The sequence below is a fragment of the Capra hircus genome, chromosome 25 (genome assembly GCF_001704415.2).
Source record: "Capra hircus breed San Clemente chromosome 25, ASM170441v1, whole genome shotgun sequence".
NCBI classification, from domain to species: Eukaryota; Metazoa; Chordata; class Mammalia; order Artiodactyla; family Bovidae; genus Capra; species Capra hircus.
Window position 1 is genome coordinate 34,993,725 of NC_030832.1, and position 23,991 is coordinate 35,017,715.

Here is a 23,991-nt window from a genome sequence, read left to right on the forward strand (position 1 = left end):
TCAATAACCTCAGATATGCAGATGACACCACCCTTATGGCAGAAAGTGAAGAGGAAGTAAAAAGCCTCTTGATGAAAGTGAAATTGGAGAGTGAAAAAGTTGGCTTAAAGCTCAACATTCAGAAAACGAAGATCATGGCATCCGGTCCCATCACTTCATGGGAAATAGATGGGGAAACAGTGGAAAAAGTGTCAGACTTTATTTTTGGGGGGCTCAAAAATCACTGCAGATGGTGACTGCAGCTATGAAATTAAGACGCTTACTCCTTGGAAAAAAATTTATGACCAACCTAGACAGTATATTCAAAAGCAGAGACATTACTTTGCTGACTAAGGTCCGTCTAGTCAAGGCTATGTTTTTTCCTGTGGTCATGTATGGATGTGAGAGTTGGACTGTGAAGAAGGCTGAGCACAAAAGAATTGATGCTTTTGAACTGTGGTGTTGGAGAAGACTCTTGAGAGTCCCTTGGACTGCAAGGAGATCCAACCAGTCCATTCTGAAGGAGATCAACCCTGGTATTTCTTTGGAAGGAATGATGCTAAAGCTGAAACTCCAGTACTTTGGCCACCTCATGTGAAGAATTGACTTATTGGAAAAGACACTGAAGCTGGGAGGGATTGGGGGCAGGAGGAGAAGCGGACGACAGAGGATGAGATGGCTGGATGGCATCAGTGACTCGATGGACGTGAGTCTGAGTGAACTTTGGAAGTTGGTGATGGACAGGAAGGCTTGGCGTGCTGCGATCCATGGGGTCTCAAAGAGTCGGACACGACTCAGTGACTGAACTGAACTGAACTGAACCTTTTAATCACTTCCGCTACATTAATCCAAAGTGGAAGGGACATTCCTATCAAGTCATAATGGACCATTATTTTGTTCATGTATTAGGCACCACAAACTGCAGTGTTAAATGGAGATATCTGTTTAATGAGCCCATCAATAAATTAGGCCTGATCAAATTTGATGAATTTTCTACCTCTTTCAAATTCCATATACATTTCTTAGATTTATTTCACAAAGGTTTAGAGCCTTTCTTTACTTCCCTCCAGCTGCAACATGAAGAGTAAAATCTCTCCTTGCTTAGCACATCTCAGTCAGCAGTCAGGTCTGATCAAAGTTTATTTCTTCCTATAATTGTCCCATACTGGTTATCTCTATTCCTGCATATATTCCTTGGATTTGTGTCTATATAAATTGAAATCTCAAGTAGCTCTTTTGGAGTGTAGTGCACCTCTTCCAAAGTCATTCTTTGTACCTTGCTTTCAGATGTCTGCTAGGGCCTGAGACAAGTTACAGAATCAGAAGCAATGAGGGGAGCTGAGGTGGGTCCTCAGGAGAATCAGCATGGTCTTTCATGGCAGCTGCCACAGGGGAGGCCATTATAGTTTCCACAGCCAAGGCAGGGTTAATTCTACAGACAGGAGGTATAGCCTTGTCTTCTGGGGTTGGAGACACCACTTCACTGGTAAATAACACTCACTTTCTCCTTGTTTCTTCTTTTAAGTTTCCTCAAACCTTTGGTGATCTAAGGTGGAATCTGGAATTTATTCATGACTCTTCTCATACCTTTATCCCATATTAAGTGGTTTTTTTCTTTGTTGTTTATAATTCTTAAATATTGCTTTGGCTCTTCTATATCTCTCAGTTTTAGTTTGTGTTCCCCAAGATGAAGACACTGAGATGAAATTTTCATGAAAGCAATTTACAAGAGAGAGACTGCCTATGGTAGGGTAAAGAAAGGGTATTTTTCAATTAAATTTTAGCTTTAGCCTAGAGCCCTGGAGCCCTGGAATATATGTTGTCCTGCAGTACTGGTTTCACCATACATCAAGGGGACCAGCCTTTTCAGTGCTGTTCCTGTCATTCATTGTGAACTCCTGGTCCCTTGGATGGTGGGTATAATCCCCAGTGAGGCAGTTTCAATTATTTCTCTTGCAGCTGTCCAGAAAGAATGGGACTGTGAGCTTTTAGAAGCCTAGGCAAACAGCAGCTGTGTTCTAGGTGCACCTGTGCAGTGAATGACGTCTGACCAGATGCAGAGGGTCTACAACATTCTTCACCATCACTGGCACCACCAGAAGTCACACCTCCATCATTTCACGTCCAAATCATTACAGTAGCCTCCCTACCATTCTGCTACTTGTGCTCTTCAATTTATTTCCTCTACTATAGCCAAACACTTTCCCTGGTGGTTCAGATGGCAAAGAATCTGTCTGCAATGCAGGAGACCTGGGTTTGATCCCTGGTTTGGGAATATGCCCCAGAGAAGGGAATGGCAACGCACTCCAGTATTCTTGCCTGGAGAATCCAATGAACAGAGGAGACTGATGGACTACAGTCCATGGGATCACAGAGAGTTGGACATGACTAACTAAAACTTTTCACTATAACCATTATTCTAAAATTTTAAATCTAACTGCATCATGTGCTAGCTTAAAATACATCCCAAAAAGAATCTGAAAAAAAAAATTATATAACTGAAATCACTTCACTGTACAACTGGAACCCACAATGTCAGAAATTATCTATACTTCAATATGAGAAAAAAATATATTTTAATATCATGGCAACCCACTCCAGTATTCTTGCCTGGAGAATCCCCATGGACAGAGGAGCCTGGAGGGCTAGAGTCCATGGGTCACAAAGAGTCAGATATGACTGAGTGACTCAGCACAGCACACAGTACTTAGTTTTAAGCCTTAACACAATTATGAGGCCCTCCGTAGTCTTTCCTGTCCCTATCACTCCAGCTTCAGTTCAGTTCAGTCGCTCAGTCAAGTCTGACTCTTCACAGAGTTGGACACATCAGCTCCCTATCTTGCTATTTACCCTTTAGAAGCTAAGTGTCTAGCATGCTTCCTGAAGTGCAGTGCATATTCAATGAATAGTTGTTGAATCAGAAGTTTAGTAACCACAGCTATGTGACATTTATGAGGAGTCTGTGTACACACTTTACCTTCTGGACTTTGTTACATATTTCCTCTTCTAAAACATTCTTGCTCCATCTACTGTCTATTCATGCCTCTGACCCTTTGAGTCCCATTTCTGATGTCTTTTCACCTTGGAGTGTTTTCTGAACCCCAGGTCTTTGTTCTGTGTCCCTCAAAATTGCGTTTGAAGTAAGTACCCTTGTTTCAATTACCTTACTATTTATAGTACTGTGTTGTAATTTTTTGCTCTCTTCTGGGAGTCTATGAATCTAAGGTCTGTGAAGACATCATTCAGGTTTTTCTTTATTCACTGCTGAAGACCCAGCAGCTGTCACTATCTGATACATTCCTTGGGCTGAAAAAATATGTGTTGTTTAGTGAATGTAGGGTGAGTAAAATGAATGGAATATACTTATGCTCGGGTTGTTGTTGTTGTTGTTGTTGTTTTTTAATGGGGTTACAAATTAAAAACAAAACAAAACAAATACATTTTTGTAATGAAATTTTACCAAAAAGGAAATGCAGAAAATATTTTTTGACTTTTAAATCAAAATATAAAAGCCAATCAATATGAAATAATCAATATAAAATAATAAATATTGAAAAAATATTGACAGAGAAATATAGGGGAAAACAGAATGATGATATCATGCTTAGGACTGGTAGACTATCAAGGTAAAGTATGTGTTCAAAAGATATTGAGTTTATTTTCAATTTATTCCTTATTCCTAGTTTACACAGGAATGAAACCAAATCTTAGTTTTCAAGAGACATATATTTGATTACTTCTCTGAGTCTGAAACAGGTAATGGTAGAAGAAATTTCCTAGTCTGCAATACTACATTTTGCCCAATATTTTATTTAATTTATTCATCTTCTCTTATACTTACATTTATTCATCTAACATTTATCATAAATCAGACATTGTGCCTTGAAGATAATATTATTAGCAAGTAGGTGAATGTTCTACAGAGTATGACTTAATTTGTTTAATAAATAGAAATTCCTGTCTGATATTAGATCATTCTTTTACTTGAATCTTCACTCTTTTCGATGGGTTATCAAGATAAGATTGTAACATGAGCAATACAAAGTGATTCTTAATGCAATAAGAAAATTTGGAATATTGTACAACATTCCTTAAATTCCCCTTAAAGTTTAAATGTTCCATTGTTTATCATATATTAATGCATGTATATGGAATCTAGAAAGAAGGCAAAGATGAACCTATTTGTAAGGTAGGACTAGAGGTGCAGATGTTGAGAATTGATTTGTGGGCACAGTGGAGGAAAGAGGGTCTGGATGAACTTAGAGAATAGCATTGAAAACATCATGTGTAAAATAGTTAGAGGAAAGCTGCTGTACAGCACAGAGAGCTCAGCTCAGTGCTCTGTGATGACCTAGAGGGGAGTTATGTGCCACAGTGTTACATTCCACATACCATACACACACACACACACACACACACACACACACACACACACACATATATATATATATATATATATATATATATATATATATATATGGACAAAGAATCCCGGTGGGCTACAGTCCACAGGGTCACAAAGAGATGAACATGACTAAAGTGACTTAGCACACACCATATAAACAATTTCAGCACAGTCCTGGTCTCAATAAATGGTAAGTAGTATCATTATGGTTTTCCAATAGTCATGTGCCCATGTGAGATTTTGACTATAGAGAAGTCTGAGCACTGAAGAATTGATGCTTTCAAACTGTGGTGCTGTATAAGACTCTTGAGAGTGCCTAGGACTGAAAGGAGATCCAACGAGTCTTTCCTCAAGTAAATCAGCCCTGACTCTTCATCAGAAGGACTAATGCTGAAGGTGAAGCTCCGATATTTTGGCCACTTGGTACAAAGAACTGACTCATTGGAAAAGATCTTCATGCTTAACGAATGAAGACAAAAGGAGAAGGGGAGGCAGATGAGATCCTAGGATAGCATCACCAACTCAACAGACATGAGTCTGAGCAAACTCTAAGAGAGAGTGGAGGACAGAGGAGTCTGGGGTCCTGTAGTCCATGGGGTCCCAAAGAGTCAGAAATGATTTAATGTTACGTTTGTATTATTGTCTGGTGGCATATTTCTGTAGTTAAGAACATGATCTGAGACAGCAGCTAAAAATATGGTTCTTCAATATTTCTGCTTTGGAATTTTTCCATTCTATTTGTTTAATCACCTATAAAATGAGGATAATAGCAATGCCTACTTATTTGGATAGTTATGGATATTACTGCTCAATATCAGTGTATTTATTTTTTGTTTTATTAGAATGAATTTATTAAGGCATATGGATAGATAAAGCTAGAAAAACTAAGTCTTAACTTGGCAGAATGTTCCAAACATGAAAAAGTAGTCTCCTGCCAGGTTGTCTCATATTTCATGCATCGTTTCTTCTACCCATTGTGGAATCTATGATTTGTAGTGGCTATTTCCCCCCTCCCCCTTTATCTCAAAGTTCTTTGCTGAAAGCATCAATAATGTCCTTCTGAACTTTGCACCAGGAGAATCAATGCTGGTCTCCGTGTACCTCTTATTTATCACCTGAAATAGCTTTTCTATTACACAAATTCCTAATGGCATTTTTCATCTGGGCATTTCTCAAGGTATAGATGAAAGGATTTAACATGGGAGTTATCATAGTGTAGAATACAGCCACTGCTTTATCAATTGGTAAAGAAACTGGAGGTCTCAGATATACAAAAATGCAGGGCACAAGAAGCATGGTGACAACTGTGATGTGGGAGATGCAAGTGGAGAGGGCCTTGCGCCTCGCCTCCAAACTGTGGTTCCTTAGGGAGCACAGAATGACCACATAGGAGCCCATCAAGAGGATGAAGTTTATAAGACAGATGAAACCACTGTTGGCAGCAACAAATAATCCTAGAGTGTGAGTATCAGTGCAGGCAAGATTTAGCAAAGGGATCAGATCACACAAAAAGTGGTCTATGACATTAGGGCCACAGAAGGGTAATCTGAAGATGAAAAAGATTTGTATGATTCCATGAAGAAAGCCTCCCACCCATGCCACTCCAATTAGCAGCCAACACACCCTCCAGTTCATGATGCTTGTGTAGTGCAAGGGCTTGCAGATGGCCACATAGCGGTCATAGGCCATTACAGTGAGCAGGATGGCCTCAGCACTTCCGAAGAAATGTTCCCCAAAGATTTGGGTCATGCATCCATTGAAGAGGATGGTCTTCCTTTCACAGAGGGAATCAAAGATCAGTTTAGGGGTATTTACAGAGGAGTAGCAAGCATCAATAAGGGAGAGATAAGCCAGAAAAAAGTACATGGGAGAACTCAGTAATGGACTGACTATAATGATGACCATGATGAACAAATTTCCTACCACAGAAGTGATGTAGACGACCAAAAACACAACAAATATGACCTTCTGCAATTTTGGATCCTGTGTGAGCCCCAAGAGAACAAACTCTGTCACGTTGTTCCTATTCTCCATTTATTTTGTATTATGGTTCATTATGTTACCTGAAAAAAAAAAAAAGTTACTTTTCAGCGCCTCAACCTTGAGTTCACTAAGCCTCTCCATGTAATAAAAAATAATAATAATAATAAATGTCCAGGTTCTATGGAGTTCTGAATTTTTGAGTTCTTTTCTTGACATAGGAAAAACGTTTCTGATTTGTTAAAGGTAACTTGCATTCTCCCCTGGGGAGAGAGAATGCTTAGAGTTAGAGACATGAGGGACTCTGAACACACAGGCGGGAGAATTTCTGTGCACATATACTCATGTGAGATGACGCAAGCCCAATATGAATCAATAGAGCTCACATACAGTGACAGCCAAACCTGAGATGAAAGGCAGAATATGGATGTAAAGGCTACAGATGCAAAACCCAGCGGTTTTCCCTTTATTCTTAGGACATGAGAAACCATGTAAGTTAAATGAAAATATGAGAGTAAGGATGAAGAGGGACGTGAGAGAGAGGGTGTGTTGGATTTAATTCCAAAGATGATCTTTTTCTGACTTGTATGAAGTGGGATGAGGTTTAGTAAGGGGAGGGAAGACAGAAAAACATTAGTATCAGACTATAATAGTTCACATAAACTGTAACAGAGCTTTGGGAAAGTAATAAAAAGGTATAGAAGCTACTGTGCCAGAATACTAGAGTGGGTAGCCGTTCCCTCCTCTAGGGCATCTTACCAACCCAGGGATCAAACCCAGGTCTCCCACATTGCAGGTGGATTCTTTACTAGCTGTGCCACTGGGGAAACCCAGTAAAATAAACATGTTTCCTAAATCCAATAACATTAAACACACTTTAATGATCAATTGCTGATAAATACACTTTAAAGATCAATTGCTATATGCACAGCATAATTACAGTCTATGTATATTTCTTTCATATAGCAGATGAGAACGAAACTTAGTATATAATAGTAAAAATATAGTAGTAATAATAATATTAGTTAAAAGTTGCTGAACATTTACTGTGCTATAAGAGGCCATCCAATACTTTGGCCACCTGTTGTGAAGAGCTGACTCATTTGAAAAGACCCTGACGCTGGGAAAGATTGATGGCTAGAGGAGAAAGGGATGGCAGAGGATGAGATGATTGGATGGCATCAGCGACTCAATGGACATGAGTTTGAGTACACTCCTGAAGTTGGTGACGGACAGGGAGGCCTGGCGTGCTGCAGTCCATGGAGTCGCAAAGAGTCAGACATGACTGAGAAACTGAACTGAACTGAACTGAAGATATTTCATTATTTAAGCTTCACTAAAAACGTGTGCTTACTACTATCATTTTTATGCTTATTTTACACATTAGGAAGTAGAAGCTTAGAGAAGTTAAGAATTCTATGTAAACTCAGGCAGCTACAAAGAACAGAGTTTAAATTAGTTTAAATTTTGTTTCAAATTCTTAAACCATAACCTATACAATCATTACAATAAACAATGCTAAATTAGTAAACTTTTAAAAATGGAACCAATATAATCATATTTATCTTTATCTTACTTCAGAGACAGTTTTATATATAAATTTAATCAACCTATACAAGGATCAGAGACGTACACACACAGTATAATTTACTGAAATCCCCAATGTTTATAACTATATGGTATTGCTTTCATCAAAGGTCAATTTTATCTTTTTCTCTTCCCTACCCATATTTCTTTCATCGAAAATTTCCCTATAAAGCATGAACCCACACTCTTCTGCAAAATGTTGCAAATGACTTTGAAACTGACAATCCCATTGGGAGAGCATATTGGCTTGGGAATCAGAAGGTCCAGATTAGAATCTTGCCTTTTCCCACTTGCTACTTGTTAATCTGAGGTGCATTTCTTAGCATCTTAGATTTTTTATTTTCAGTATCAAGTGAGAAGTATAATCCACCTCACCTCCCAGGCTATCATGAAAACTGTTTGAAGAGACCTATGAATGCAAGCACCACACTGTTGGGACACACAGAGGACCTTCCTCACTTGTATGGCTATTTATGCACTCAGGATTAGGAGGAATCGATATTTTTGGCAATGATACATCTAAACATTTGACCATACGATAGACTGAGGAAGAATCATCTCCAATTTTACTTTTAAAGAAGTCACAGAGATCCAAATTATATTCAGCATTTGCTCCCAGGAAGTTCTTCATATGCATGTTTGAACTAAACAAGTGATGATTCATATCATCTAATATTTACATTTATATATTTTTGTGTGTGAAATTCATTTGTTTTATTTTCATACTCATGAGTAGTCTCAATTATTTAAAGTCCAATGACAAAATAAGTATATCTGGTGTTAGAGAAAAGGATCGTAACAAATTTCTTAATCTCAGTGAGACTAGTATTTTCTTCTGTCAAATTAGGTTTATGAAATTTATCAAATATCTTTTGAAGAAAGGTGGTGAATGTAAAAGGTTTTACTATTTTATTTGAAAAGTATTAAAACATAACAATTACTATATATGGAAAATAACAATCTTTTCTAATTTACTAACAGAACTATTGAAAAACTTACCTTCTGATCTTAGATGATATTAATGATATTTGAAGGTATTCAGAACTAATTCCATTTTTAAATTGGCCTCCTCTTTGGATAAGAAGCTTTCAATAGGAATGATATGACACACTCAGAAAGAGGCTATTCAGATAATTCAATATCAAGTTGATAGAAGATAAGTAAGTCTTTGGATAGGTTTAAATCTTTTCTTCTAGCCTAAAGACTGAAAATGGTTTCACAGAAAATCTGGGACTTGAATTTAGAATAAATTCACTTAAAATACCAAGGTAAAATGATCTTCCATGAATGATCTGATCCAAAAGCTAGGAGGCAGAATGTGTGGTGGAAATGTATTCAAATGGGTCTTTCCACTTTTGACAAATATTTCTCTGGAAAATATGAACAAGAAAAGGCATTTTCAATTGCACGTGTGGCTATTTACCAAGTTTGCCATGTAGGTTCTAGGACCTGGTTTATAGCTGCAACTTTCTCTCCCAGGAACTAATTATCTGCTTTGATGGAAATATTTTGTCTTAGAAACAGGTATTCTCTAGAGACATGGTTGGGAAACACTCATTTTGAGTGGGGGATTGGAATCCCTGCATTTAGAGCCAGAATATGTGAGTGTCCTTTCTCTATCTGAACCTGGCTTTCTAAGTAGGCTGACTGTTGTATAAATAACAAGGATGGTGTAATTCCATCAGAGTAATATCTGTGATGTAGTTACCCTGTGAGATCATGTCAGAGAGAAAACTTCCATATATGTGTACTATATCTTCCTTATCCATTCATCTATTGATGGACGATTAATTGCTTCTTTGTATTGGCTATTGTAAACAGCACTGCAATGAACACTGGAGTGCATGTATCCTTATGAACCATGCTTTCTCCAGATATATATCCAGGAGTAGGATTGCTAGATCATATGGTAGCTTTATTTTTAGTTTCATTTAATAAAAATCCATATTGTTCTCCATACTGGTTGTATCAATTTACATTCTCTTCCACAGTGTTGGAGCATTATTTTTTCTCCACACCATTTCCAGTATTTACTGGTTGTAGATTGTTTGATGATGGTCATTCTGACAGCTGTGAGTTGATGTCTCATTGCAATTTTAATTTGCATTTCTATAATACTTAGCAATGTGTGCATCTTGTCATGTGCCTCCTGGCATCTGTTTATATTGATGAATGTCTATTTAGATCTGCTTTTTCTTTTAATTGAGCTGCATGAGGTATTTGTAAATCTGGAAATCTAATCCTTTGTTAGCTGTGTTATTTGCAAATATTTTCTCCCATTCTGTGGGCTTTATTTTATTTATTTATTTACTTTTTTTTAGATTTATTTATTTTAATTGGATGCTAATTACTTTACAATATTGTATTGGTTTTGCCATACATCAACATGAATCTGCCATGGGTGTACACATGTTCCCCATCCTGAATCCCCCTCCTACCTCCCTCCCTGTACCATTCCTCTGGGTCATCCCAATGCACCAGCCCCAAGCATCCTGTATCATGCATCAAACCTGGACTGGCGATTCATTTCATATATGATATGATACATATTTCAATGCCATTCTCCCAAATCATCCCACCCTCTCCCTCTCCCACAGAGACCAACAGACTGTTCTATACATCTGTGTTTCTTTTGCTGTCTCGCATACAGTGTTTCGCTGATCACTACCATCTTTCTAAATTCCATATATATGCATTAGTATACTGTATTGGTGTTTTCCTTTCTGGCTTACTTCACTCTGTATAATAGGCTCCAGTTTCATCTGCCTCATTAGAACTGATTCTTTTTAATGGCTGAGTAATACTCCATTGTGTATATGTATCACAGCTTTCTTATCCATTCATCTGCTGATGGATATCTAGGTTGCTTCCACGTCCTGGCTATTATAAAGAGTGCTGTGATGAACATTGGTGTACATGTGTCTCTTTAAATTCTGGTTTACTTGGTGTGTATGCCCAGTAGTGGGATTGCTGTGTCATCAGTTCAGTTCAGTTCAGTTCAGCCGCTCATTCGTGTCCAACTCTTTGAGACCTCATGAAATGCAGCATGTCAGGCCTCCCTGTCCATTATAAGGCAGTTCTATTTCCAGTTTTTTAAGGAATCTCCACACTGTTTTCCATAGTGGCTGTATTAGTTTTCATTCCCATCAACAGTGTAAGAGGGTTCTCTTTTCTCCATACCCTCTCCAGGATTTATTGCTTGTAGACTTTTGGATCGCAGACATTCTGACTGGTGTGAAATGGTACCTGATTGTGGTCTTCATTTGCATTTCTCTGATAATGAGTGATGTTGAGCATCTTTTCATATGGGTGAAATGTCTGTTTGGAGAAAGGTCTGTTTAGTTCTTTGGCCCATTTTTTGATTGGGTCATTTATTTTTCTGGAATTGAGCTGCAGGAGTTGCTTGTATACTTTTGAGATTAGTTGTTTGTCAGTTGCTTCATTTGCTATTATTTTCTCCTATTCTGAAGGCTGTCTTTTCACCTTGCCTATAGTTTCCTTGTTATGCAGAAGCTTTGATTTTAATTAGGTCCCATTTATGTAATTTTGCTTTTATTTCCAATATTCTGGGAGGTGGGTCATAGAGGATCCTGCTGTGATTTATGTCAGAGAGTGTTTTGCCTATGTTCTCCTCTAGGAGTTTTATAGTTTCTGGTCTTACATTTAGATCTTTAATCAATTTTGAATTTATTTTTTCTGTATGGTGTTAGAAAGTGTTCTAGTTTCATTCTTTTTCAAGTGGTTGACCAGTTTTCCCAGCACCACTTGTAAAAGGCATTGTCTATCCTCCATTGTATATTCTAGCCAACTTGTCAAAGATAAGGTGTTCATAGGTACGTGGATTTAATTTCTGGGCTTTCTATTTTGTTCCACTGATCTATAGTTCTGTCTTTGTGCAAGTACCATACTGTCTTGATGACTGTGGCTTTGTAGTAGAGCCTGAAGTCAGGCAGGTTGATTCCTCCAGTTCCACTCTTCTTTCTCAAGATTGATTTGGCTATTAGAGGTTATTTGTATTTCCATAAAAATTGTGAAATTATTTGTTCTAGCTCTGTGAAAAATACCATTGGTAGCTTTATAGGGATTGCATTGAAAATATAGATTGCTTTGGGTATACTCATTTTCACTATATTGATATTTCTGATCTATGAACGTGGTATATTTCTCCATGTTTGCTTTTATTTCTTTCACCAGTGTTTTATAGTTTTCTATATATAGGTCTTTAGTTTCTTTAGATAGATATATTCCTAAGTATTTTATTGTTTGCTTTGCAATGGCAAGTGGAATTGTTTCCGTAATTTCTCTTTCTATTTTCTTATTATTAGTGTATAGGGATGCAAGGGAGTTTTGTGTGTTGATTTTATATCCTGCAACTTTACTATATTCATTGATTAGCTATAATAATTTTCTGGTGGAGTCTTTAGGGTGTTCTATGTAGAGGATCATGTCATCTGCAAACAGTGAAAGTTTTACTTCTTCTTTTCCAATTTGGATTCCTTTTATTTCTTTTTCTGCTCTGATTGCTGTGGCCAAAACTTCCAGAACTATGTTGAATTGTAGTGGTGGAAGTGGGCACCTTTGACTTGTTCCTGGCTTTAGGGGAAATGCTTTCATTTTTTCACCATTGAGGATAATATTTGTCGTGAGTTTGTCATATATAGCTTTTGTTATGTTGAGGTATATTGATTCTATTCCTGCTTTCTGGAGAGTTTTTATCATAAAATGGATGTTGAATTTTGTCGGAGGCCTTCTCTGCATCTATGGAGATAATCATATGGCTTTTATTTTTTCAATTTGTTACTGTGGCGAATTACATTGATTGATTTGCGGATATTAAAGAATCCTTGCATCCCTGGGATAAAGCCCACTTGGTCATGGTGTATGATCTTTTAAATGTGTTGTTGGATTCTGACTGCTAGAATTTTGTTAAGGATTTTTGAGTTTATATTCATCAGTGATATTGTCCTGTCTTTTTCTTCTTTGTGGCATCTTTGTCAGGTTTTGGTATTAGGGTGATGTTGGCCTCATAGAATGAGTTTGGAAGTTTACCTTCCTCTGCAATTTTCTGGAAAAGTTTGAGTAGGATCGATGTTAGCTCCTCTCTAAATTTTTGGTAGAATTCAGCTGTGCAGCCGTCTGTACCTGGGCTTTTGTTTGCTGGAAGATTTCTTTATATATGTATATATATATTTAAAATTTTCATTTTTACTTTATTTTACTTTACAATACTGTATTGGTTTTGCCATACATTGACATGAATCCACCACGGGTGTACATGCATTCCCAAACATGAACCAACTCCCACCTTCCACCCCATAAGATTTCTCTGGGTCATCTCCCTGCACCAGCCCCAAGCATCCTGTATCCTGCATCGGACATAGACTGGCGATTCATTTCTTACATGATAGTATACATGCTTCAGTGCCATTCTCCCAAATCACCCCACCCTCTCCCTCTCCCTCTGAGTCCAAAAGTCCGTTATACACATCTGTTTCTCTTTTGCTGTCTTGCATACAGGGTCATAATTGCCATCTTTCTAAACTCCATATACATGTGTTAGTATATTGTATTGGTGTTTCTCTTTCTGGCTTACTTCACTTTGTATAATTAGCTCCAGTTTCATCCATCACATTAGAACTGATTCAAATGTATTCTTTTTAATGGCTGAGTAATACTCCATTGTGTATATGTACCACAGCTTTCTTATCCATTCATCCGCTGGTGGACATATAGGTTGTTTCCATGTCCTGGCTATTATAAACAGTGCTGCAACGAACATTGGGGTATATGTGTCTCTTTCAATTCTTGTTTCCTCGTTGTGTATGCCCAGCAGTAGGATTGCTGGGTCATAAGGCAGTTCTATTTGTAATTTTTTAAGGAATCTCCACACTGTTCTCCATAGTGGCTGTACTTGTTTGCATTCCCACCAACAGTGAAAGAGGAGTCCCTTTTCTCCACACCCTCTCCAGCATTTATTGCTTGCAGACTTTTGGATCGCAGACATTCTGACTGGTGTGAAGTGGTACCTCATTGTGGTTTTGATTTGCATTTCTCTAATAATGAGTGATGTTGAGCATCTTTTCATGTGTTTGTTAGCCATCCATATGTCTTCTTTTTAGAGATGTCAATTTAGTTCTGGTCATTTATTTTTCTGGAATTGAGCTGCAGGAGTTGCTTGCATATATTTGAGATTAGTTGTTTGTCAGTTGCTTCATTTGCTATTATTTTCTCCCATTCAGAAGGCTGTCTTTAACCTTGTTTATATTTTCCTTTGTTGTGCAGAAGCTTTTAATTTTAATTCGATCCCATTTGTTTATTTTTGCTTTTATTTCCAGAATTCTGGGAGGTGGATCATAGAGGATCCTGCCGTGATTTATGTCGGAGAGTGTTTTGCCTATGTTCTCCTCTAGGAGTTTTATTTTTTCTGGTCTTACATTTGGATCTTTAATCCATTTTGAGTTTATTTTTGTGTGCGGTGTTAGAAAGTGATCTAGTTTCATTCTTTTACAAGTGGTTGACCAATTTTCCCAGCACCACTTGTTAAAGAGATTGTCTTTACTCCATTGCATATTCTTGCCTCCTTTGTCAAAGATAAGGTGTCCATATGTGTGTGGATTTATCTCTGGGCTTTCTATTTTGTTCCGTTGATCTATATTTCTGTCTTTATGCTGGTGCCATACTGTCTTGATGACTGTGGCTTTGTAGTAGAGCCTGAAGTCAGGCAAGTGGATTCCTCCAGTTCCATTCTTCTTTCTCAAGATTGATTTGGCTATACGAGGTGTTTTGTATTTCCATACAAATCTTGAAATTATTTGTTCTAGTTCTGTGAAAAAATATCACTGGTAGCTTGATAGGTATTGCATTGAATATGTAGATTGCTTTGGGTAGTATACTATTTTTCACTATATTGATTCTTCCAATCCATGAACATGGTATATTTCTCCATCTATTAGTGTCCTCTTTGATTTATTTCATCAATGTTTTTTAGTTTTCTATATATAGGTCTTTAGTTTCTTTAGGTAGATATATTCCTAAGTGTTTTATTCTTTTCGTTGCAATGGTGAATGGAATTATTTCCTTAATTTCTTTTCTACTTTCTCATTATTCGTGTATAGGAATGCAAGGGATTTCTGTGTGTTGATTTTATATCCTGCAACTTTACTATATTCATTGATTAGCTCTGTTAATTTTCTGGTGGAGTCTTTAGGGTTTTCTATGTAGAAGATCATGTCATCTGTAAACAGTGAGAGTTTTACTTCTTCTTCTCCAATTTGGATTTCTTTTATTTATTTTTCTGTTCTGATTGCTGTGGCCAAAACTTCCAGAACTATGTTGAATAGTAGCGGTGAAAGTGGGCACCCTTGTCTTGTTCCTGACTTTAGGGGAAATGCTTTCAGTTCTTCACCATTGAGAATATTTATGGTGGGTTTGTCATATATAGCTTTTATTATATTGAGGTATATTGATTCTATTCCTGCTTTCTGAAGAGTTTTTAAAATAAATCAATGTTGAATTTTGTCAAAGGCCTTCTCTGCATCTATTGAGATAATCATATGGCTTTTATTTTTGAATTTGTTAATGTGGTGAATTACATTGATTTGACTTGCGGATATTGAAGAATCCTTGCATCCCTGGGATAAAGCCCACTTGGTCATGGTGTATGATCTTTTAAATGTGTTGTTGGATTCTGATTGCTAGGATTTTGTTAAGGATTTTTGAATCTATGTTCAACAGTGATATTAGCCTGTAGTTTTCTTTTTTTTTGTGGCATCTTTTTCAGGTTTTGGTATTAGGGTGATGTTGGCCTCATAGAATGAGTTTTGAAGTTTACCTTCCTCTGCAATTTTCTGGAAGAGTTTGAGTAGGATCAATGTTAGCTCCTCTCTATGTTTTTAGTAGAATTCAGCTGTGAGGCCATCTGGACCTGGGCTTTTGTTTGCTGGAAGATTTCTGATTACAGTTTCAATTTCCGTGCTTGTGATGGGTCTGTTAAGATTTTCTATTTCTTCCTGGTTCAGTTTTGGAAAGTTGTACTTTTCTAAGAATTTGTCCATTTCTTCCACGTTGCCCATTTTATTGGCATATAATTGCTGATAGTAGTCTCTTATGATCCTTTGTATTTCTGTGTTGTCTGTTGTGATCTCTCCATTTTCATTTCTAATTTTATTGATTTGACTTTTCTCCCTTTGTTTCTTGATGAGTCTGGTTAATGGTTTGTCAATTTCATTTATCCTTTCAAAGAACCAGCTTTTGGCTTTGTTGATTTTTGCTATGGTCTCTTTTGTTTCTCTTGCATTTGTTTTTGCCCTAATTTTTTAAGATTTCTTTCCTTCTACTAACTCTGGGGTTCTCCATTTCTTCCTTTTCTAATTGTTTTAGGTGTAGAGTTAGGTTATTTATTTGAGTTTTTTCTTGTTTCTTGAGGTAAGCCTGTATTGCTCTGAACTTTCCTCTTAGTACTGATTTTATAGTGTCCCACAGGGTTTGGTGTGCTGTGTTTTCATTTTCATTAGTTTCTATGCATATTTTGATTTCTTTTTTGCTTTCTTCTGTTATTTGTTGGTTATTCAGAAGCGTGTTGTTCAGCCTCCGTATGTTCGAATTTTTAATAGTTTTTTTTTCTCCTGTAACTGAGATCTAATCTTAATGCATTATGGTCAGAAAAGATGCTTGGAATGATTTCAGTTTTTTTGAATTTATCAAGGTCAGATTTGTGGCCCAGGTTGTGATCTATCCTAGAGAAGGTTCCGTGAGCACTTGAGAAAAAGGTGAAATTCATCGTTTTGGGGTGCAATGTCCTATAGATATCCATTAGGTCTAACTGGTCTATTGTGTCATTTAAAGTTCGTGTTTCTTTGTTAATTTTCTATTTAGTTGATCTGTCCATAGGTGTGAGTGGGGTATTAAAGTCTCCCACTATTATTGTGTTATTGTTAATTTTCCCTTTCATACTTCTTAGCATTTGTCTTACATATTGTGGTGCTCCTATGTTGGGTGCATATATATATATATAGATAGATAGATAGATAGATAGATAGATAGATAGATAGATAATTGTTATATCTTCTTCTTGGATTGATCCTTTGATCATTATGTATTGCCCTTCTTTGTCTCTTTTCACAGCCTTTGTTTTAAAGTCTATTTTATTGGATATGAGTATTGCCACTCCTGCTTTCTTTTGGTCTCTGCGTGGAATATCTTTTTCCAGACCTTCACTTTCAGTCTGTATGTGTCCCTTATTTTGAGGTGGGTGTCTTGTAAGCAGCATTTAGAGGGGTCTTGTTTTTGTGTCCATTCAGCCAGTCTTTGCCTTTTGGTTGGGGCATTCAACCCATTTACATTTAAGGTAATTATTGATAAGTATGATCCCGTTACCATTTACTTTATTGTTTTGGGTTCGGGTTTATATGCCCTTTCTGTGTTTCCTGTCTAGAGAATATCCTTTAGCATTTGTTGGAGAGCTGGTTTGGTGGTACAGAATTCTCTCAGCTTTTACTTGTCTGAAAAGCTTTTGATTTCTCCTTCATATTTGAATGAGATCCTTTCTGGGTACAGTAATCTGGGCTGTAGGTTATTTTCTTTCATCACTTTAAGTACGTCTTGCCATTCCTTTCTGGCCTGAAGGGTTTCTATTGAAAGATCAGCTGTTATCCTTATGGGATCCTTCTTGTGTGTTATTTGTTGTTTTTCCCTTGCTGCTTTTAATATTTGTTTTTCTGTGTGTTTGAACTTTGTTAATTTGATTAATATGTGTCTTGGGGTGTTTCACCTTGGGTTTATCCTATTTGGAACTCTCTGTGTTTCTTGGACTTGGGTGATTATTTCCTTCCCCATTTTAGCGAAGTTTTCAACTATTATCTCCTCAAGGATTTTCTCATGGTCTTTCTTCTTGTCTTCTTCTTCTGGGACTCCTATAATTCAAATGTTGGAGCGTTTCATATTGTCCTGGAGGTCTCTGAGATTGTCCTCATTTCTTTTAATTCGTTTTTCTTTTTTCCTCTCTGATTCATTTATTTCTACCATTCTATCTTCTATTTCACTAATCCTATCTTCTGCCTCTGTTATTCTGCTATTTGTTACCTCCAGAGTGTTTCTGATCTCATTTATTGGGTTATTCATTGTATACTGACTCTTTTTTATTTCTTCTAGGTCCTTGTTAAACCATTCTTGCATCTTCTCAATCCTTGTCTCCAGGCTATTTATCTGTGATTCCATTTTGATTTCAAGATTTTGGATCATTTTCACCATCAATATTCAGAATTATTTCTCAGGTAGATTCCCTATTTCTTCCTCTTTTGTGTGGTTTGGTGGGCATTTCTCCTGTTCCTTTACCTGCTGAGTATTCCTCTGTCTCTTCATCTTGGTTATATTGCTGCGTTTGGGGTGGCCTTTCTATATTCTGGTAATTTGTGGGGTTCTCTTTATTATGGAGCTTCTTCAATGAGGCTGGGGTTGTATCAGTGGTTTGTCAGTGTTTCCTGATTAGGGAGGATTGTGTTGGAGTTCTGGTGGGTGGAGCTGGGTTTCTTCTCTCTGGAGTGCAATGGAATGACCAGTAATGGGTAATGAGATGTCAATGGTTTTGGAGTAACTTTGAGATGCCTGTATATTGAAGCTCAGGAGTGTGTTCCTGTGTTGCTGGAGAATTTGCATGGTATGTCTTGCTCTGGAACTTGTTGGCCCTTGGGTGGAGCTTGGTTTCAGTGTAGGTATGAAGGCATTTGATGAGCTCCTATTGATTAATGTTCCCTGGATTCAGGAGTTCTCTGATGTTCTCATGCTTTGGACTTAAGCCTCCTGCTTCTGGTTTTTTAGTTTTATTTTTACAGTAGCCTCAGGCCTTCTCCATCTATACTGCACTAATGATAAAACATCTAGGTTAAAGATGAAAAGTTTCTCCACATTGAGGGACCCCCAGAGAGGTTCACTGAGTTTCATGGATAAGAGAAGAGGGAGGGGGTAGTTAGAGGTGAGTGGAATGAGATGAGTTGGGATCAAAAGAGGAGAGAGCAAGCTAGCCAGTAATTACTTCCTTATGTGTGCTCTCATTTCTGGACCGCTCAGAGGTATTCATGGAGTTATACAGGGAAGAGGAGAGGGAGGAAGTAGACAGAGGTGGCCAGGAGGATAAAAGAGGGAAATGAAAAGGAGAGAGACAAACTCAGCCAGTAACCAGTTCCTTAGGTGTTCTCCTGTCTGGAACACACAGAGATTCACAGATTTGGATTGAGAAGAGAAGGGGGAGGGAGGAGACAGAGGCAACCTGGGGGAGAGAAAGGAGAGTCCAAAGGAGAAGAGAGTGGTCAAGCCAGCAATCTTGCTCTCAGATAAAATTGGGTAGTGAAGTTTGGGTTTTTAAATGTACAAAATTGACGACAAAAAAAACAAAAAGCAAAGATTAAAAATCTAGAGTAGAGGTTGGATTTTCAAAAATACAATATTAAAGAAAAGAAGAAGGAGAAAAGAAAAAAAAGAAAAAAACAAAAACAAAAAACAAGAAAACCAAAAAAAAATGAAGCCACAAGAATTATTAGAAAAAACACCAACAACAACCACACAAAGACTATATATGGTTTTTGCTTTAAAAAATAAAGTCTTTTTTTTTGAAACATAATAGTAGGTTATAGAAATAAAAATTAGAGAGAAATAGAGGACTTTACAATTTTAAAAAGTTAGGGAAAAAAAAGAAGAAAAAGAAAAGAAGAAAAAACGACCATACAACAGCATCAACAACAACAACTAAAAAAAAAAAAAAAAAGAAAAAAAGAAAAAAAAAGAATGATTGTAAAAATAGTAAAGATATATCTGGCCCTTTCTCTGGTTTTGTGGGCAGTGTGGGGTCATTTCTAAGGCGGTTCCCTCTGTTTAACTTCTGTTTGCTGGTCTCTTCAGTGTCTGATTTCCATCCTGACACAAGGGGGGCGGTGGTGGACACTTTTTTTTTTAGGTTTACTTGTTCAGTTGCTCTGTGGGGAGGGAGGAATGCTGCAAACAAATAACACTGTCATGTGCATGCAGTGTCTCAGCCCCACTGGACCTGTCCCTTCTCGCAGCGCACAAACTGTTCTGGTTCTACGTTGCTCAGCCGGGAACCATCTGAGGCCGGCCCTAGGCTGTGTGCACCTCCCCGGTATAAGCCCCTCAGGTTTGGCACTCAGGTAGCCTTCAGAGGTGCAGATTCAGTTGGGACTGCGTTTTGTGCCCTTCCCAGATCTGAGTAGCTCAGGTGTTTGGCGAGCACGGTCACTGCAATTTGTCGCCTTTCCTGTCTCTGCTGCTCAGTTTTCTGGGTGTACCGCTGGAGCCCCCTTGTGAGGCAGATGCTGACTGTCCAGAACCCCCAGAAGTCTTAGCAAAGAAGCCTGCTTGCAGTTTGGTAGGTAAAGTCTCTCCGGGGCTGCGATTGCCCCTTTCCAGCCCTTACAGCTCTGGCTGCCTGTCTCCAGCGGGAGATGGTCTGCAGCCAGCTATTTCTGTTCCATCCTTTGTTCTGTGCACGGTCCTGGCAGTGTCTTATGTTTGAGCTTTTCACGTGGTAGCTATCCCACAGTCTGGTTTGCTAGCCCAAGTTAGTTCGTTCTGGTTATGCATGGGGTGTTCCTGCCCGATTTTTACAAAGCACTGAAGCCGCGCCTCCTGCACCTCCCTGCCCTGCCCCCACTTGCTAGTGGTGGATGCAGGCGTCTGTGCTGCTTTTCCTCTGGGGGAGTTACTGTTGGGCTTGTAATCTGTTGGTTTTAATTATTTATTTATTTTTCCTTCCTGTTATGTTCCCCTTTGTGCTTCCAAGGCTTGCCACAGACTTGGCAGGGAGTGTTTCCTGGTGTTTGGAAACCTCTCTTCCTAAAATTCCCTTCCTGGGATGGGCTTCCCTTCCCAGGACGGAGCTCCCTCCCCCCTTCTTTGTCTCTTTTGTTGTCTTTTATATTTTTCCTACATGATTTTGAAGACAATGATCTGCTTTTCTGTATGCCTGATGTCCTCTGCCAGCATTCAGAAGTTGTTTTGTGGAGGTTGCTCAGCGTTGAAATGTTCTTATGAGGAATTTGTGAGGGAGAAAGTGGTATCCCCATCCTATTCCTCCACCATCTTAGGACCGCTCCTGGAAGATTTCTGATTACAGTTTCAATTTCTGTGCTTGTGATGGGTCTGTTAAGATTTTCTATTTCTTCCTGGCTCACTTTTAAAAGTTGTACTTTTCTAAGAATTTGTCCATTTTTTCCAAGTTGTCCATTTTATTTGCATATAATTGCTGATAGTAGTTTCTTATGTTCCTTTGTATTTCTGTGTTTTCTGTTGTGATCTCTCCATTTTCATTTCTAATTTTATTGATTTGATTTTTCTCCCTTTGTTTCTTGATGACTCTGATTAATGATTTGTCAATTTTATTTATCCTTTCAAAGAACCAGCTTTTGGCTTTGTTGGTTTTTGCTATGGTCTCTTTTGCTTGGTTTGCATTTATTTTTGCCCTAATTTTTTAAGATTTCTTTCCTTCTACTAACCCTGGTGTTCTTCATTTCTTCCTTTTCTAGTTGCTTTAGGTGTAGAGTTAGGTTATTTATTTGACTTTTTTCTTGTTTCTTGAATTATGCCTCTATTGTATGAACTTTCCCCTTAGCACTGCTTTTACAGTGTCCCACTGGTTTTGGGTTATTGTGTTTTCATTTTCATTCATTTCTATGCATATTTTGATTTCCTGTTTTATTTCTTCTGTGATTTGTTGGTTATTCAGCAGCCTGTTGTTCAGCCTCCATATGGTGGAATTTTTAATAATTTTTCTTCTGTAATTGAGATCTAATCTTACTGCATTGTGGTCAGAAAAGATGTTTGGAATAAGTTCAATTTTTTTGAATTTACCAAGGTTAGATTTATGGGCCAGGATGTGATCTATCCTGGAGAAGGTTCTGTGTGCGCTTGAGAAAAAGGTGAAATTCATTGTTTTGGGGTGAAATGTCCTATAGATATCAATTAGATGTAGCTGGTCTATAGTGTCATTTAAAGTTTGTGTTTTCTTGTTAATTGTCTATTTAGTTGATCTATCCATAGGTATGAGTGGGGTATTAAAGTCTCCCACTATTATTGTGTTATTGTTAATTTCCCCTTTCATATTTGTCAGCATTTGTCTTACATATTGCAGTGCTCCCAAGTTGGGTGCATATATATTTATAATTGTTAATATCTTCTTCTTGAATTGATCCTTTGACCATTATATAGTGTCCTTCTTTGTCTCTTTTCACACCCTCTGTTTTAAAGTCTGTTTTATCTGATATGAGTATTGCTACTCCTGCTTTCTTTTTGTCTCTATTTGCTTGGAATACCTTTTTCCAGCCATTCACTTTCAGTCTGTATGTGTCCCGTTTTGAGGTGGGTCTCTTGTAGACAACATATATAGGGGTCTTGTTTTTGTATCCATTAAGCCAGTCTTTGTCTTTTGTTTGGGATATTCAACCCGTTTATGTTTAAGGTAATCATTGATAATTATGATCCCATTGCTATTTACTTTATTGTTTTGGGTTCAGGTTTATACACCCTTTCTTTGTTTCCTGTCTAGAGAATATCCTTTAGCATTTGTTAGAGAGCTGGTTTGGTGGTGCTGAATTCTCTAAGCTTTTACTTGTCTGTAAAGCTTTTGATTTCTCCTTTGTATTTGAATGAGAGCCTTACTGGGTACAGTAATCTAGGTGTAGGTTATTTTTTTTTCCCATCAGTTTAAGTATGTCCTGCCATTCCCTTCTGGCCTGAAGAGTTTCTATTGAAAGATCAGCTGTTATCCTTATGGGAATCCCCTTGTATGTTATTTGTTGTTTTTCCCTTGCTGCTTTTGATATTTGTTCTTTGTGTTTGATCTTTGTTAATTTGATTAAATGTCTCTTGAAGTGTTTTGCCTTGGGTTTATCCTGTTTGGGACTCTCTGGGTTTCTTGGACTTGGGTGATTATTTCCTTCCCCATTTTAGGAAAGTTTTCAACTATTATCTCCTCAAGTATTTCCTCATGGTCTTTCTTTTTGTCTTCTACTTATGGGACTCCTGTGATTTGAATGTTGGGACATTCAACATTGGTCTGGAGGTCTCTGATATTGTCCTGGTTTCTTTTAATTCATATTTCTTTTTTCCTCTCTGATTCATTTATTTCTACCATTCAATCTTCTACTTCACCAATCCTATCTTCTGCCTCCATTATTCTACTATTTGTTATCTCCAGAGTGTTTTTGATCTCATTTATTGCATTATTTATTATATACTGACTCTTTTTTATTTCTTCTAGGTCCATGTTAAACCATTCTTGCATCTTCTCAATCCTCGTCTCCAGGCTATTTATCTGTGATTTCATTTCGATTTCAAGATTTTGGATCATTTTCACTATCATTATTCAGAATTCTTTATCAGATAGATTCCCTATCTCTTCCTCTTTTGTTTGATTTGGTGGGCATTTATTCTTTTCCTTTACCTGCTGCATATTCCTGTCTCTTCATCCAGTTTATATTGATGTGTTTGGTGGTTTTTCTGTATTCTGGCAGTTTGTGGAGTTCTCTTTATTGTGGAGTTTCCTCACTGTGGGTGGGTCTATATGAGTGGGTTGTCAAGGTTTCCTGGTTAGGTAATCTTGTATCAGTGTTCTGGTGGGTGGAGCTGGATTTCTTCTCTCTGGTGTGCATGAAGTGTCCAGTAATGAGTTATGAGATGTCAATGGGTTTGGGGTGACATTGGGCAGCCTGTATATTGAAGCTCAGGGCTATGTTGCTGTGTTTCTGGAGAATTTATATGGTATGTCTTGCTCTGGAACTTGTCGGCCCTTGGGTGATGCTTGTTTTCAGTGTAGATATGGAGGCATTTAATGAGCACCTGTTGGTTAAAGTACCCTGGAGTCAGGAGTTCTCTGGTGTTCTTAAGTTTTGGACTTAAGCCTCCTGCTTCTAGTTTTCAGTCTTATTTTTACAGTAGCCTCAAGGCTTCTCCATCTATATAGCACCATTGATAAAACATATAGGTTAAAGATGAAAAGTTTTTCCACAGTGAAGGATACCCAGTGTGGTTCACAA

At 37.7% G+C, this 23,991-nt stretch overlaps 2 protein-coding genes across 2 annotated transcripts in view; one reads left to right on the forward strand and one right to left on the reverse strand.

Moving 5' to 3' along the window:
• LOC102181832 (NADPH--cytochrome P450 reductase) overlaps positions 1-23,991 on the forward strand; it is a gene marked incomplete in the record, with an annotated part of 1,163,480 nt that overhangs the window by 1,020,354 nt on the left and 119,135 nt on the right.
• On the reverse strand, positions 5,489-6,418 carry LOC102187393 (olfactory receptor 4C46-like). The gene has a single exon (XM_005701445.1). The coding sequence runs from the start codon at positions 6,416-6,418 to the stop codon at positions 5,489-5,491; it is 930 nt and encodes a 309-aa protein (XP_005701502.1).